The sequence below is a fragment of the Oncorhynchus tshawytscha genome, linkage group LG26 (genome assembly GCF_018296145.1).
Source record: "Oncorhynchus tshawytscha isolate Ot180627B linkage group LG26, Otsh_v2.0, whole genome shotgun sequence".
Taxonomy (NCBI): domain Eukaryota; kingdom Metazoa; phylum Chordata; class Actinopteri; order Salmoniformes; family Salmonidae; genus Oncorhynchus; species Oncorhynchus tshawytscha.
The window spans coordinates 52,546,038-52,563,349 of NC_056454.1; the positions used below are offsets into that span (position 1 = coordinate 52,546,038).

General features: G+C 40.8%; 1 protein-coding gene and 1 long non-coding RNA gene across 3 annotated transcripts in view; both read right to left on the bottom strand.

Moving 5' to 3' along the window:
- Positions 1-2,766: 2,766 nt before the first annotated feature.
- On the bottom strand, positions 2,767-5,498 carry LOC112238633. Its single transcript, XR_006080078.1, has 2 exons — positions 3,640-5,498; positions 2,767-3,449 (listed from the first exon to the last, which is right to left on the bottom strand). It is a non-coding gene; the product is annotated as an uncharacterized LOC112238633 (long non-coding RNA).
- Positions 5,499-8,507: 3,009 nt separating this feature from the next.
- Positions 8,508-17,312, bottom strand: part of LOC112238634 (thrombospondin-type laminin G domain and EAR repeat-containing protein-like) — a 66,200-nt gene continuing 57,395 nt past the window's right edge. For both annotated transcript variants that reach the window (XM_042307010.1, XM_042307011.1), the window contains exon 12: positions 8,508-8,866. In XM_042307010.1, the coding sequence (XP_042162944.1) occupies positions 8,713-8,866 (154 nt within the window). In that variant the 3' untranslated portion in view covers positions 8,508-8,712. The remainder of the gene's footprint in view (positions 8,867-17,312) is intronic.

Here is a 17,312-nt window from a genome sequence, read left to right on the forward strand (position 1 = left end):
TGTCGGGTGAATGGAGGCTTCAACTGACCTATTAGCTCTGTAAGCAAACCTGTTGGTCCATCAATGGGGATGTGCATGATTTTAAGTAGACCAGGACTAGGCCTTCAAATGCTTTCATGGCCACATAAATCAGGGCGATGGCTCTGAGGTCATTCAGACAGGTTGTTTTGGGACAGGGATGATGGTGGATACTTTAAAGCACTGTGGTACTAAACACTGGCATCAGGAAGTGTTAAACATGTCAGTGAACACTGGAGCCAGTGGTTCTTCATAGTGGTGGATTACAGCTGGGGCAGGTTGGATTACAGCTGGGGCAGGTTGGATTACAACTGGAGCAGGTTGGATTACAACTGGGATTACAGCTGGGGCAGGTTGGATTACAGATGGGGCAGGTTGGATTACAACTGGGGCAGGTTGGATTACAACTGGAGCAGGTTGGATTACAACTGGGATTACAGCTGGGGCAGGTTGGATTACAGCTGGGGCAGGTTGGATTACAACTGGGATTACAGCTGGGGCAAATTGGATTACAGCTGGGATTACTGCTGGGGCAGGTTGGATTACAGCTGGGGCAGGTTGGATTACAACTGGGATTACAACTGGGACAGGTTGGATTACAGCTGGGGCAGGTTGGATTACAGCTGGGATTACTGCTGGGGCAGGTTGGATTACAGCTGGGATTACAACTGGGACAGGTTGAATTACAGCTGGGGCAGGTTGGATTACAGCTGGGGCAGGTTGGATTACAGCTGCGATTACAGCTGGGGCAGGTTGGATTACAGCTGGGGCAGGTTGGATTACAGCTGGGGCAGGTTGGATTACAGCTGGATTACAGCTGGGGCAGGTTGGAGTACAGCTGGGATTACAGCTGGGGCAGGTTGGAGTACAGCTGGGATTACAGCTGGGGCAGGTTGGAGTACAGCTGGGATTACAGCTGGGGCAGGTTGGATTACAGCTGGGATTACAGCTGGGGCAGGTGGGATTACAGCTGGGGCAGGTTGGATTACAGCTGGGGCAGGTTGGATTACAGCTGCGATTACAGCTTGGGCAGGTGGGATTACAGCTGGGATTACAGCTGGGGCAGGTTGGATTACAGCTGGGATTACAGCTGGGGCAGGTTGGATTACAGCTGGGATTACAGCTGGGGCAGGTGGGATTACAGTTTGGGCAGGTTGGATTACAGCTGCGATTACAGCTGGGGCAGGTTGGATTACAGCTGCGATTACAGCTGGGGCTGTGCACTGTGTTCAAAACTAATATCTGTTATGAACACAGTGCACAACATTTTATAGATTTGACGCTTTGCCAAAGTCTTTAAAAATTGCATTGTTTAGAAGCAGTGCAAGGTCAAATTGAGTTTGTACACACACGCACTTCCCAGAGGAGGCGTTCCCTAACGTAAATATGCAAATACATGCTAGAACGCGCCAATAGGATCTCGCTAGCTCGTGCTTGGCTCTGCCCACCTCGTTCTACCCACTATGAGTCATTTGCCCCCACTGTAAACTACACAGATGAACTATCTCGAGTTAGTTATGAATTTCTTTGATCAAGATAGCATGTAGATGGCTTTCCTACCTTCAAAAGAAGGGTCCTTCGATACATACTGTGAATAGAGACAAGTTAAATACGTACCCTTTAATAGGGATATTGAAACACATCCATTATATTTTACATTCATTTCGCTTTTCCTACAATAACTTCTTCACGGCAGGATTCAGAAGTGTAAACTTTACCTCTGACCCGAAAACAGAGGAACGATGCAGGACCTGTTGTGCAGAAAATGTCACTTGATAGATAGTCATGTCTCCTTGTCTTTGATAGCGAGTGTACGTATCCTATCCAATGATCTACCCTGGATGGCTGATGCAATGCACTAGCCAATGAGAGGATTTAAGTAGTCCTCCATAGGAATGAATGGAATTCTACAGTATTTCAATGAAATGTTTCAAGGACAGAATTACATGTATTTTGGTATTTTGTTGTTGTCATTAGTAACATTAGAACTTTTAAAAACAATTATACTTTAAGAAAAATGTTTTTATATATTTTATGTTTACATAATATAATGTAAAAGTATGCATTAAGGTGTCTGTAATATAATAAACATGGAAAAACCACATGTAGACATTAATACATGCATTTCTAAAACTTGGTAACTGGTAGGAGAGAGCCAAGATGGAGGCACAGTGGCATCAAAACACTGGTGGGGGAGAGCCAAGATGGAGGCACGGTGGCATCAACACACTGGTGGGAGAGAGCCAAGATGGAAGGTGGGATGGAGGCACGGTGGCATCAAAACACTGGTGGGGAGAGCCAAGATGGAGGCACGGTGGCATCAACACACTGGTGGGAGAGAGCCAAGATGGAGGCACGGTGGCATCAACACACTGGTGGGTGGGGAGAGCCAAGATGGAGGCACGGTGGCATCAAAACACTGGTGGGGAGAGCCAAGATGGAGGCACGGTGGCATCAAAACACTGGTGGGGGAGAGCCAAGATGGAGGCACGGTGGCATCAACACACTGGTGGGGGAGAGCCAAGATGGAGGCACGGTGGCATCAAAACACTGGTGGGGGAGAGCCAAGATGGAGGCACGGTGGCATCAACACACCACCCCCATACAAGTCATCTAGTGTATATATAAATCACTGATCATATCTCCAGCAGGTGGCACAGCTCTACAGTAACAGAAACACAAGGCGACCAGAGCAGCTGTATGTGGGCCAAAGTCACAAAATTGTATTTAAATCATTGTAAGACAACAAAGAGTATAAATATTTTATTTAAAACAACATTTTGAACTACGGGAACAAACATTATAGCTAGACCACTCATGGGTGGTGAATGCAGGAGCTAATCCTCAGTAGCTTATCTTTTCAGGATGTACAGTATAGCATTAGTAGGCAGTACAGATAATGCACAGAATTGTCTAACAAAGTATACACGTTCATGCGTAACATACACTGCACCATAGACATACCTGATTTGCTTGTGATATTCCTATCTAGACAGGACAAATGAAAGACTATACATTTCCTTGACAATATCTTATTATTTCTTCATTTTCCATTGAATGAATGTCAGATACCCATATAACATACAAGTATATTTAGATGCAGGGCATTATGTTCTTCTTTAACATAATGTGGGAAGCCCATGTTTCTATTGAAGCTAATAAATTACTGTAAATAACCACATATAAAAAGAGATTATTTTTGAATGATGATATTGTAATTATTTACGAGCTATATTATTACAATGGCAAGACAGCAGCTGTAAAACCATGGCATGGTATAAAACTCCCACGTTTATTCTAGAGGCAAATCAAGAATTCAAGCCTTCAATTTGAATGCAATGCAAAGCAACAAACATGATGACTCAGTATTATAAATACAATGTCGTTTTAAGACTCTGAAGGCTAATCTTGGAAGGCTGTCGTCTCGGAACCTAGAAGTCTGTCACCTCGGAACCTAGAAGGCTGTCGTCTCGGAACCTAGAAGTCTGTCACCTCGGAACCTAGAAGGCTGTCACCTCGGAACCTAGAAGGCTGTCGTCTCGGAACCTAGAAGGCTGTCACCTCGGAACCTAGAACCTAGAAGCTGTCACCTCGGAACCTAGAAGGCTGTCACCTCGGAACCTAGAAGTCTGTCACCTCGGAACCTAGAAGGCTGTCGTCTCGGAACCTAGAAGTCTGTCACCTCGGAACCTAGAAGGCTGTCGTCTCGGAACCTAGAAGTCTGTCACCTCGGAACCTAGAAGTCTGTCGTCTCGGAACCTAGAAGTCTGTCACCTCGGAACCTAGAAGTCTGTCACCTCGGAACCTAGAAGTCTGTCGTCTCGGAACCTAGAAGTCTGTCATCTCGGAACCTAGAAGTCTGTCGTCTCAGAACCTAGAAGTCTGTCATCTCGGAACCTAGAAGTCTGTCATCTCGGAACCTAGAAGTCTGTCATCTCGGAACCTAGAAGTCTGTCGTCTCGGAACCTAGAAGTCTGTCATCTCGGAACCTAGAAGTCTGTCGTCTCGGAACCTAGAAGTCTGTCACCTCGGAACCTAGAAGGCTGTCGTCTCGGAACCTAGAAGTCTGTCATGACACGAGAGACTAGCTGTTAGGTAATTGTCCAGCTTGGATTCCTTTGCTATAGCAGTTCAGTTTCATAGTAGATCATATCCAGTTTAAAACCTTTGGTAGCGCAGGGCCACTGACACAACCTGCATTTGAATCTCATTCTCAACCTTTCTAATCAGCTGTTATTTCCAGACCAACACACTCCTCCTTTCTCCTTTCCCATGAGTCTTTGCTGAAGCAGTTCAGTTTAACTCTCAAGCTTTCATTTCCAAGCTTTATATGAAGTTGTAAATTACAACAAACAAAGAAACAGGGCACATTCCCATCTTCTCTTTCTTCCCCTGTTGGAGCCAGTTTCTATCTTTCTTTGGTTATGCAAATATCTGTTTATTAGGTCATATTGCACCATTTAGAATCATTTCGATTCTATATAAGGTGTATACATTAATTTGGTTATGTGGTCTTTTGATTTAAATGCGAAACGGTCAATTACGCCCTCTAGCCAGAAACAGTTAGAAATACTGGCGGGCCCGCCCAGATATGTAAATTGGGAATTTAGAGACAGGAAGTAAGGCTTGCTGGTTAGGGCAAATGCTTGAGATACTGTGAAGGCACACATGTTTTGAATATTGGAACCTTTGTTATTATCTGAATGTATTATTTTGAATTTTACAAATAAAAACTTTTAGTTTTAATAAATCAAGCCACTGGATTCTTGACTTTAGATGGGATTTTGCATCTCAGATCATCTGGTTTTCCCACGGCGGAAAGCCGCTGCGATCCAATCTATTCTCCTGTAACAGTGTCCATGTTTTCCATAAGATGGCGCCGTACCGTAATGCTGTCGTCTTCAGAGCTTCGACCCAACTTTGCTATACAGTAACATGCTATACAGTAACATGCTATACAGTAACATGCTATACAGTAACATGCTATACAGTAACATACCCTGTGCCGGGGTTTTGACTGACAGACGTCATAGACTTGAGCACTGTGTGCGACACAGATCTTTCCCCCAGCCCTCCCGCTAATTGGGCAACTTTAGCAAATGTTTTGTTGACTGAGCGATGCTGTAAATTACAAGGACTCTATGTATTTTAGAAGTTGAAATGTTGCAGATTATAATAAATATCACTATGTTCCCGTTAATATATTATCATAAATATGTATATATTCCTGCTACCAACCAGTCACCTTTCAGCCATGTTTATGTGCATCCTACGTCCAATCACTTTTTAAAATGTATTTTATTTTACGCCCTTAACCACTGTGCCACCCGGGAGGCCCCCCACCAATCACTTTTTATGTATAAACCCACCTCCACCCCTCCAGGACATTGAATAAGGAACTGACCTGTATATACAACCACTCCAGTACCCTGGACATTGAATAAGGTACTGACCTGTATATACAACCACTCCAGTACCCCTGGACATTGAATAAGGTACTGACCTGTATATACAACCACTCCAGTACCCTGGACATTGAATAAGGTTCTGGTACTGACCTGTATATACAACCACTCCAGGACCCTGGACATTGAATAAGGTTCTGGTACTGACCTGTCTATACAACCACTCTAGGACCCTGGACATTGAATAAGGTACTGGTACTGACCTGTCTATACAACCACTCCAGGACCCTGGACATTGAATAAGGTACTGGTACTGACCTGTCTATACAACCACTCCAGGACCCTGGACATTGAATAAGGTTCTGGTACTGACCTGTCTATACAACCACTCCAGGACCCTGGACATTGAATAAGGTTCTGGTACTGACCTGTCTATACAACCACTCCAGGACCCTGGACATTGAATAAGGTTCTGGTACTGACCTGTCTATACAACCACTCCAGGACCCTGGACATTGAATAAGGTACTGACCTGTATATACAACCACTCCAGTACCCCTGGACATTGAATAAGGTTCTGGTACTGACCTGTATATACAACCACTCCAGTACCCCTGGACATTGAATACGGTACTGACCTGTCTATACAACCACTCCAGTACCCCTGGACATTGAATAAGGTTCTGGTACTGACCTGTATATACAACCACTCCAGGACCCTGGACATTGAATAAGGTACTGGTACTGACCTGTCTATACAACCACTCCAGGACCCTGGACATTGAATAAGGTACTGACCTGTATATACAACCACTCCAGTACCCTGGACATTGAATAAGGTACTGACCTGTATATACAACCACTCCAGTACCCTGGACATTGAATAAGGTACTGACCTGTATATACAACCACTCCAGTACCCTGGACATTGAATAAGGTACTGACCTGTCTATACAACCACTCCAGTACCCCTGGACATTGAATAAGGTTCTGGTACTGACCTGTATATACAACCACTCCAGTACCCCTGGACATTGAATACGGTACTGACCTGTATATACAACCACTCCAGTACCCTGGACATTGAATAAGGTTCTGGTACTGACCTGTATATACAACCACTCCAGTACCCCTGGACATTGAATACGGTACTGACCTGTATATACAACCACTCCAGTACCCAAGTGGCGAATAAACTTTGAAACTTGTCCCTCTTATAGTGTAAGTTGTTTACAAACCAACGTCACACATTCCTTCCCTCATTTTCCACAATCTCATGATGCTGCTGCAACATCATCTCTCTCGTCGTTTTAGAAGCAGGATTCTCTCCCACAGCCTGGATCTCCGACACAACTGGGGAGACAATTACAGTTCTGTCTGCCTTTCTATCTGTGTCTGTCTGTCGGCCATTCTGTCTGTCTGTCTGTCGGCCATTCTGTCTGTCCGTCTGTCTGCCTTTGTCTGTCTGCCTTTCGGTTGGTCTGTCTGGCTGTCTGCATTTCTGTTGGTCTGTCTGGCTGTCTGCATTTCTGTTGGTCTGTCTGGCTGTCTGCCTTTCTGTTGGTCTGTCTCTCTTTCTGTTGTTCTGTCTGCCTTTCTGTTGGTCTGTCTGCCTGTCTGCCTTTCTGTTGGTCTGTCTGCCTTTGTCTGTCTGCCTTGCGGTTGGTCTGTCTGCCTTTCGGTTGGTCTGTCTGGCTGTCTGGTCTGTTGGTCTGTCTGCCTGCCTTTCTGTTGGTCTGTCCTGCCTTTCTGTTGGTCTGTCTGTCTGCCTTTCTGTTGGTCTGTCTGCCTGCCTTTCTGTTGGTCTGTCTGCCTGCCTGCCTTCTGTTGGTCTGTCTGCCTGCCTGCCTTTCTGTTGGTCTGTCTGCTGCCTGCCTGCCTTTCTGTTGGTCTGTCTGCCTGCCTGCCTGCCTTCTGTTGGTCTGTCTGTCTGCCTGCCTTTCTGTTGGTCTGTCTGCCTGCCTGCCTTTCTGTTGGTCTGTCTGCCTGCCTGCCTTTCTGTTGGTCTGTCTGCCTGCCTGCCTTTCTGTTGGTCTGTCTGCCTGCCTGCCTGCCTTTCTGTTGGTCTGTCTGCCTGCCTGCCTTTCTGTTGGTCTGTCTGCCTGCCTGCCTGTCTGTTGGTCTGTCTGCCTGTCTGCCTGCCTGTCTGTTGGTCTGTCTGCCTGCCTGCCTGTCTGTTGGTCTGTCTGCCTGCCTGCCTTTCTGTTGGTCTGTCTGCCTGCCTGTCTGTTGGTCTGTCTGTCTGCCTGCCTGCCTGTCTGTTGGTCTGTCTGCCTGCCTGCCTTTCTGTTGGTCTGTCTGTCTGCCTGCCTGCCTTTCTGTTGGTCTGCCTGCCTGCCTTTCTGTTGGTCTGCCTGCCTGCCTGCCTTTCTGTTGGTCTGTCTGCCTGCCTGCCTTTCTGTTGGTCTGTCTGTTTGCCTGCCTGCCTTTCTGTTGGTCTGTCTGTCTGCCTGCCTGCCTTTCTGTTGGTCTGTCTGTCTGCCTGCCTGCCTTTCTGTTGGTCTGTCTGCCTGCCTGCCTTTCTGTTGGTCTGTCTGCCTGCCTGCCTTTCTGTTGGTCTGTCTGCCTGCCTGCCTGTCTGTTGGTCTGTCTGCCCTGCCTGCCTGCCTTTCTGTTGGTCTGTCTGCCTGCCTGCCTGTCTGTTGGTCTGTCTGCCTGCCTGCCTTTCTGTTGGTCTGTCTGCCTGCCTGCCTGCCTTTCTGTTGGTCTGTCTGCCTGCCTGCCTTTCTGTTGGTCTGTCTGCCTGCCTGCCTTTCTGTTGGTCTGCCTGCCTGCCTGCCTTTCTGTTGGTCTGTCTGCCTGCCTGCCTTTCTGTTGGTCTGTCTGCCTGCCTGCCTGCCTTTCTGTTGGTCTGTCTGCCTGCCTGCCTTTCTGTTGGTCTGTCTGCCTGCCTGCCTTTCTGTTGGTCTGCCTGCCTGCCTGCCTTTCTGTTGGTCTGTCTGCCTGCCTGCCTTTCTGTTGGTCTGTCTGCCTGCCTGCCTTTCTGTTGGTCTGTCTGCCTGCCTGCCTGCCTGTCTGTTGGTCTGCCTGCCTGCCTTTCTGTTGGTCTGCCTGCCTGCCTTTCTGTTGGTCTGCCTGCCTGCCTTTCTGTTGGTCTGTCTGCCTGCCTGCCTTTCTGTTGGTCTGTCTGCCTGCCTGTCTGCCTTTCTGTTGGTCTGTCTGTCTGTCTGCCTGCCTGCTTGTCTGTCCAGCAACGCTAGAAAAGCTGTAATTCATTCCCCTTCCATTTTTCCACTACATCATGTTTCTCTAACTGGCTCAGATAGTGGAGCGTCAGAACAGTGAGGAATCAGTATGTCTTCAGTCTGAAGACTTTAGACAGGGGAGAGGTGGCACTAGAATAGACGAGAAAGGATCCTGCTGTGGTATTGAAATATTCCCAGTCCGTACAGCCGATGGTTGGGAGCCGGTGGATAGGGACAAAGCCCTCATATCCCTGCCACCTGGAGGGACAAGCACAGCAGGATATAGGTCAAACTATTTATGTTTAATAGAGTACCTCACCTGTATATAACACTGTTCAATAGAGTACCTCACCTGTATATAACACTGTTTAATAGAGTACCTCACCTGTATATAACACTGTTTAATAGAGTACCTCACCTGTATATAACACTGTTTAATAGAGTACCTCACCTGTATATAACACTGTTTAATAGAGTACCTCACCTGTACATAAACACTGTTTAATAGAGTACCTCACCTGTATATAACACTGTTTAATAGAGTACCTCACCTGTATATAACACTGTTTAATAGAGTACCTCACCTGTATATAACACTGTTTAATAGAGTACCTCACCTGTATATAACACTGTTTAATAGAGTACCTCACCTGTATATAACACTGTTTAATAGAGTACCTCACCTGTATATAACACTGTTTAATAGAGTACCTCACCTGTATATAACACTGTTTAATAGAGTACCTCACCTGTATATAACACTGTTTAATAGAGTACCTCACCTGTATATAACACTGTTTAATAGAGTACCTCACCTGTATATAACACTGTTTAATAGAGTACCTCACCTGTATATACCACTGTTTAATAGAGTACCTCACCTGTATATACCACTGTTTAATAGAGTACCTCACCTGTATATAACACTGTTTAATAGAGTACCTCACCTGTATATAACACTGTTTAATAGAGTACCTCACCTGTATATAACACTGTTTAATAGAGTACCTCACCTGTATATAACACTGTTTAATAGAGTACCTCACCTGTATATAACACTGTTTAATAGAGTACCTCACCTGTATATAACACTGTTTAATAGAGTACCTCACCTGTATATAACACTGTTTAATAGAGTACCTCACCTGTATATAACACTGTTTAATAGAGTACCTCACCTGTATATAACACTGTTTAATAGAGTACCTCACCTGTATATAACACTGTTTAATAGAGTACCTCACCTGTATATAACACTGTTTAATAGAGTACCTCACCTGTATATAACACTGTTTAATAGAGTACCTCACCTGTATATAACACTGTTTAATAGAGTACCTCACCTGTATATAACACTGTTTAATAGAGTACCTCACCTGTATATAACACTGTTTAATAGAGTACCTCACCTGTATATAACACTGTTTAATAGAGTACCTCACCTGTATATAACACTGTTTAATAGAGTACCTCACCTGTATATAACACTGTTTAATAGAGTACCTCACCTGTATATAACACTGTTTAATAGAGTACCTCACCTGTATATAACACTGTTTAATAGAGTACCTCACCTGTATATAACACTGTTTAATAGAGTACCTCACCTGTATATAACACTGTTTAATAGAGTACCTCACCTGTATATAACACTGTTTAATAGAGTACCTCACCTGTATATAACACTGTTTAATAGAGTACCTCACCTGTATATAACACTGTTTAATAGAGTACCTCACCTGTATATAACACTGTTTAATAGAGTACCTCACCTGTATATAACACTGTTTAATAGAGTACCTCACCTGTATATAACACTGTTTAATAGAGTACCTCACCTGTATATAACACTGTTTAATAGAGTACCTCACCTGTATATAACACTGTTTAATAGAGTACCTCACCTGTATATAACACTGTTTAATAGAGTACCTCACCTGTATATAACACTGTTTAATAGAGTACCTCACCTGTATATAACACTGTTTAATAGAGTACCTCACCTGTATATAACACTGTTTAATAGAGTACCTCACCTGTATATAACACTGTTTAATAGAGTACCTCACCTGTATATAACACTGTTTAAGAGTACCTCACCTGTATATAACACTGTTTACCTCACCTGTACAACACTGTTTAATAGAGTACCTCACCTGTATATAACACTGTTTAATAGAGTACCTCACCTGTATATAACACTGTTTAATAGAGTACCTCACCTGTATATAACACTGTTTAATAGAGTACCTCACCTGTATATAACACTGTTTAATAGAGTACCTCACCTGTATATAACACTGTTTAATAGAGTACCTCACCTGTATATAACACTGTTTAATAGAGTACCTCACCTGTATATAACACTGTTTAATAGAGTACCTCACCTGTATATAACACTGTTTAATAGAGTACCTCACCTGTATATAACACTGTTTAATAGAATACCTCACCTGTATATAACACTGTTTAATAGAGTACCTCACCTGTATATAACACTGTTTAATAGAGTACCTCACCTGTATATAACACTGTTTAATAGAGTACCTCACCTGTATATAACACTGTTTAATAGAGTACCTCACCTGTATATATAACTGTTTAATAGAGTACCTCACCTGTATATAACACTGTTTAATAGAGTACCTCACCTGTATATAACACTGTTTAATAGAGTACCTCACCTGTATATAACACTGTTTAATAGAGTACCTCACCTGTATATAACACTGTTTAATAGAGTACCTCACCTGTATATAACACTGTTTAATAGAGTACCTCACCTGTCCAACACTGTTTAATAGAGTACCTCACCTGTATATACCACTGTTTAATAGAGTACCTCACCTGTATATACCACTGTTTAATAGAGTACCTCACCTGTATATACCACTGTTTAATAGAGTACCTCACCTGTATATAACACTGTTTAATAGAGTACCTCACCTGTATATAACACTGTTTAATAGAGTACCTCACCTGTCCAACACTGTTTAATAGAGTACCTCACCTGTCCAACACTGTTTAATAGAGTACCTCACCTGTATATACCACTGTTTAATAGAGTACCTCACCTGTATATACCACTGTTTAATAGAGTACCTCACCTGTATATAACACTGTTTAATAGAGTACCTCACCTGTATATAACACTGTTTAATAGAGTACCTCACCTGTATATAACACTGTTTAATAGAGTACCTCACCTGTATATAACACTGTTTAATAGAGTACCTCACCTGTATATAACACTGTTTAATAGAGTACCTCACCTGTCCAACACTGTTTAATAGAGTACCTCACCTGTATATACCACTGTTTAATAGAGTACCTCACCTGTATATACCACTGTTTAATAGAGTACCTCACCTGTATATACCACTGTTTAATAGAGTACCTCACCTGTATATAACACTGTTTAATAGAGTACCTCACCTGTATATAACACTGTTTAATAGAATACCTCACCTGTATATAACACTGTTTAATAGAGTACCTCACCTGTATATAACACTGTTTAATAGAGTACCTCACCTGTATATAACACTGTTTAATAGAGTACCTCACCTGTATATAACACTGTTTAATAGAGTACCTCACCTGTATATAACATTGTTTAATAGAGTACCTCACCTGTATATAACACTGTTTAATAGAGTACCTCACCTGTATATAACACTGTTTAATAGAGTACCTCACCTGTATATAACACTGTTTAATAGAGTACCTCACCTGTCCAACACTGTTTAATAGAGTACCTCACCTGTATATACCACTGTTTAATAGAGTACCTCACCTGTATATACCACTGTTTAATAGAGTACCTCACCTGTATATAACACTGTTTAATAGAGTACCTCACCTGTATATAACACTGTTTAATAGAGTACCTCACCTGTCCAACACTGTTTAATAGAGTACCTCACCTGTCCAACACTGTTTAATAGAGTACCTCACCTGTATATACCACTGTTTAATAGAGTACCTCACCTGTATATACCACTGTTTAATAGAGTACCTCACCTGTATATAACACTGTTTAATAGAGTACCTCACCTGTATATAACACTGTTTAATAGAGTACCTCACCTGTATATAACACTGTTTAATAGAGTACCTCACCTGTATATAACACTGTTTAATAGAGTACCTCACCTGTATATAACACTGTTTAATAGAGTACCTCACCTGTCCAACACTGTTTAATAGAGTACCTCACCTGTATATACCACTGTTTAATAGAGTACCTCACCTGTATATACCACTGTTTAATAGAGTACCTCACCTGTATATAACACTGTTTAATAGAGTACCTCACCTGTATATAACACTGTTTAATAGAGTACCTCACCTGTATATAACACTGTTTAATAGAGTATCTCACCTGTATATAACACTGTTTAATAGAGTACCTCACCTGTATATAACACTGTTTAATAGAGTACCTCACCTGTATATAACACTGTTTAATAGAGTACCTCACCTGTATATAACACTGTTTAATAGAGTACCTCACCTGTATATAACACTGTTTAATAGAGTACCTCACCTGTATATAACACTGTTTAATAGAGTACCTCACCTGTATATAACACTGTTTAATAGAGTACCTCACCTGTATATAACACTGTTTAATAGAGTACCTCACCTGTATATAACACTGTTTAATAGAGTACCTCACGTGTATATAACACTGTTTAATAGAGTACCTCACCTGTATATAACACTGTTTAATAGAGTACCTCACCTGTATATACCACTGTTTAATAGAGTACCTCACCTGTATATACCACTGTTTAATAGAGTACCTCACCTGTATATACCACTGTTTAATAGAGTACCTCACCTGTATATAACACTGTTTAATAGAGTACCTCACCTGTATATAACACTGTTTAATAGAGTACCTCACCTGTCCAACACTGTTTAATAGAGTACCTCACCTGTCCAACACTGTTTAATAGAGTACCTCACCTGTATATACCACTGTTTAATAGAGTACCTCACCTGTATATACCACTGTTTAATAGAGTACCTCACCTGTATATAACACTGTTTAATAGAGTACCTCACCTGTATATAACACTGTTTAATAGAGTACCTCACCTGTATATAACACTGTTTAATAGAGTACCTCACCTGTATATAACACTGTTTAATAGAGTACCTCACCTGTATATAACACTGTTTAATAGAGTACCTCACCTGTCCAACACTGTTTAATAGAGTACCTCACCTGTATATACCACTGTTTAATAGAGTACCTCACCTGTATATACCACTGTTTAATAGAGTACCTCACCTGTATATAACACTGTTTAATAGAGTACCTCACCTGTATATAACACTGTTTAATAGAGTACCTCACCTGTATATAACACTGTTTAATAGAGTACCTCACCTGTATATAACACTGTTTAATAGAGTACCTCACCTGTCCAACACTGTTTAATAGAGTACCTCACCTGTCCAACACTGTTTAATAGAGTACCTCACCTGTATATACCACTGTTTAATAGAGTACCTCACCTGTATATACCACTGTTTAATAGAGTACCTCACCTGTATATAACACTGTTTAATAGAGTACCTCACCTGTATATAACACTGTTTAATAGAGTACCTCACCTGTATATAACACTGTTTAATAGAGTACCTCACCTGTATATAACACTGTTTAATAGAGTACCTCACCTGTATATAACACTGTTTAATAGAGTACCTCACCTGTTTAATAACACTGTTTAATAGAGTACCTCACCTGTATATACCACTGTTTAATAGAGTACCTCACCTGTATATAACACTGTTTAATAGAGTACCTCACCTGTATATAACACTGTTTAATAGAGTACCTCACCTGTATATAACACTGTTTAATAGAGTACCTCACCTGTATATAACACTGTTTAATAGAGTACCTCACCTGTATATAACACTGTTTAATAGAGTACCTCACCTGTATATAACACTGTTTAATAGAGTACCTCACCTGTACACTGTTTATATACCTCACCTGTATATAACACTGTTTAATAGAGTACCTCACCTGTATATAACACTGTTTAATAGAGTACCTCACCTGTATATAACACTGTTTAATAGAGTACCTCACCTGTATATAACACTGTTTAATAGAGTACCTCACCTGTATATAACACTGTTTAATAGAGTACCTCACCTGTATATAACACTGTTTAATAGAGTACCTCACCTGTATATACCACTGTTTAATAGAGTACCTCACCTGTATATACCACTGTTTAATAGAGTACCTCACCTGTATATACCACTGTTTAATAGAGTGCCTCACCTGTATATAACACTGTTTAATAGAGTACCTCACCTGTATATAACACTGTTTAATAGAGTACCTCACCTGTCCAACACTGTTTAATAGAGTACCTCACCTGTATATAACACTGTTTAATAGAGTACCTCACCTGTCCAACACTGTTTAATAGAGTACCTCACCTGTATATACCACTGTTTAATAGAGTACCTCACCTGTATATAACACTGTTTAATAGAGTACCTCACCTGTATATAACACTGTTTAATAGAGTACCTCACCTGTATATAACACTGTTTAATAGAGTACCTCACCTGTATATAACACTGTTTAATAGAGTACCTCACCTGTATATAACACTGTTTAATAGAGTACCTCACCTGTATATAACACTGTTTAATAGAGTACCTCACCTGTATATAACACTGTTTAATAGAGTACCTCACCTGTATATAACACTGTTTAATAGAGTACCTCACCTGTATATAACACTGTTTAATAGAGTACCTCACCTGTATATAACACTGTTTAATAGAGTACCTCACCTGTATATAACACTGTTTAATAGAGTACCTCACCTGTATATAACACTGTTTAATAGAGTACCTCACCTGTATATAACACTGTTTAATAGAGTACCTCACCTGTATATAACACTGTTTAATAGAGTACCTCACCTGTATATAACACTGTTTAATAGAGTACCTCACCTGTATATAACACTGTTTAATAGAGTACCTCACCTGTATATAACACTGTTTAATAGAGTACCTCACCTGTATATAACACTGTTTAATAGAGTACCTCACCTGTATATACCACTGTTTAATAGAGTACCTCACCTGTATATAACACTGTTTAATAGAGTACCTCACCTGTATATAACACTGTTTAATAGAGTACCTCACCTGTATATAACACTGTTTAATAGAGTACCTCACCTGTATATAACACTGTTTAATAGAGTACCTCACCTGTATATAACACTGTTTAATAGAGTACCTCACCTGTATATAACACTGTTTAATAGAGTACCTCACCTGTATATAACACTGTTTAATAGAGTACCTCACCTGTATATAACACTGTTTAATAGAGTACCTCACCTGTATATAACACTGTTTAATAGAGTACCTCACCTGTATATAACACTGTTTAATAGAGTACCTCACCTGTATATAACACTGTTTAATAGAGTACCTCACCTGTATATAACACTGTTTAATAGAGTACCTCACCTGTATATAACACTGTTTAATAGAGTACCTCACCTGTATATAACACTGTTTAATAGAGTACCTCACCTGTATATAACACTGTTTAATAGAGTACCTCACCTGTATATAACACTGTTTAATAGAGTACCTCACCTGTATATAACACTGTTTAATAGAGTACCTCACCTGTATATAACACTGTTTAATAGAGTACCTCACCTGTATATAACACTGTTTAATAGAGTACCTCACCTGTATATAACACTGTTTAATAGAGTACCTCACCTGTATATAACACTGTTTAATAGAGTACCTCACCTGTATATAACACTGTTTAATAGAGTACCTCACCTGTATATAACACTGTTTAATAGAGTACCTCACCTGTATATAACACTGTTTAATAGAGTACCTCACCTGTATATAACACTGTTTAATAGAGTACCTCACCTGTATATAACACTGTTTAATAGAGTACCTCACCTGTACATAACACTGTTTAATAGAGTACCTCACCTGTATATAACACTGTTTAATAGAGTACCTCACCTGTATATAACACTGTTTAATAGAGTACCTCACCTGTATATAACACTGTTTAATAGAGTACCTCACCTGTATATAACACTGTTTAATAGAGTACCTCACCTGTATATAACACTGTTTAATAGAGTACCTCACCTGTATATAACACTGTTTAATAGAGTACCTCACCTGTATATAACACTGTTTAATAGAGTACCTCACCTGTATATAACACTGTTTAATAGAGTACCTCACCTGTATATAACACTGTTTAATAGAGTACCTCACCTGTATATAACACTGTTTAATAGAGTACCTCACCTGTATATAACACTGTTTAATAGAGTACCTCACCTGTATATAACACTGTTTAATAGAGTACCTCACCTGTATATAACACTGTTTAATAGAGTACCTCACCTGTATATAAACTGTTTAATAGAGTACCTCACCTGTATATAACACTGTTTAATAGAGTACCTCACCTGTATATAACACTGTTTAATAGAGTACCTCACCTGTATATAACACTGTTTAATAGAGTACCTCACCTGTATATAACACTGTTTAATAGAGTACCTCACCTGTATATAACACTGTTTAATAGAGTACCTCACCTGTATATAACACTGTTTAATAGAGTACCTCACCTGTATATAACACTGTTTAA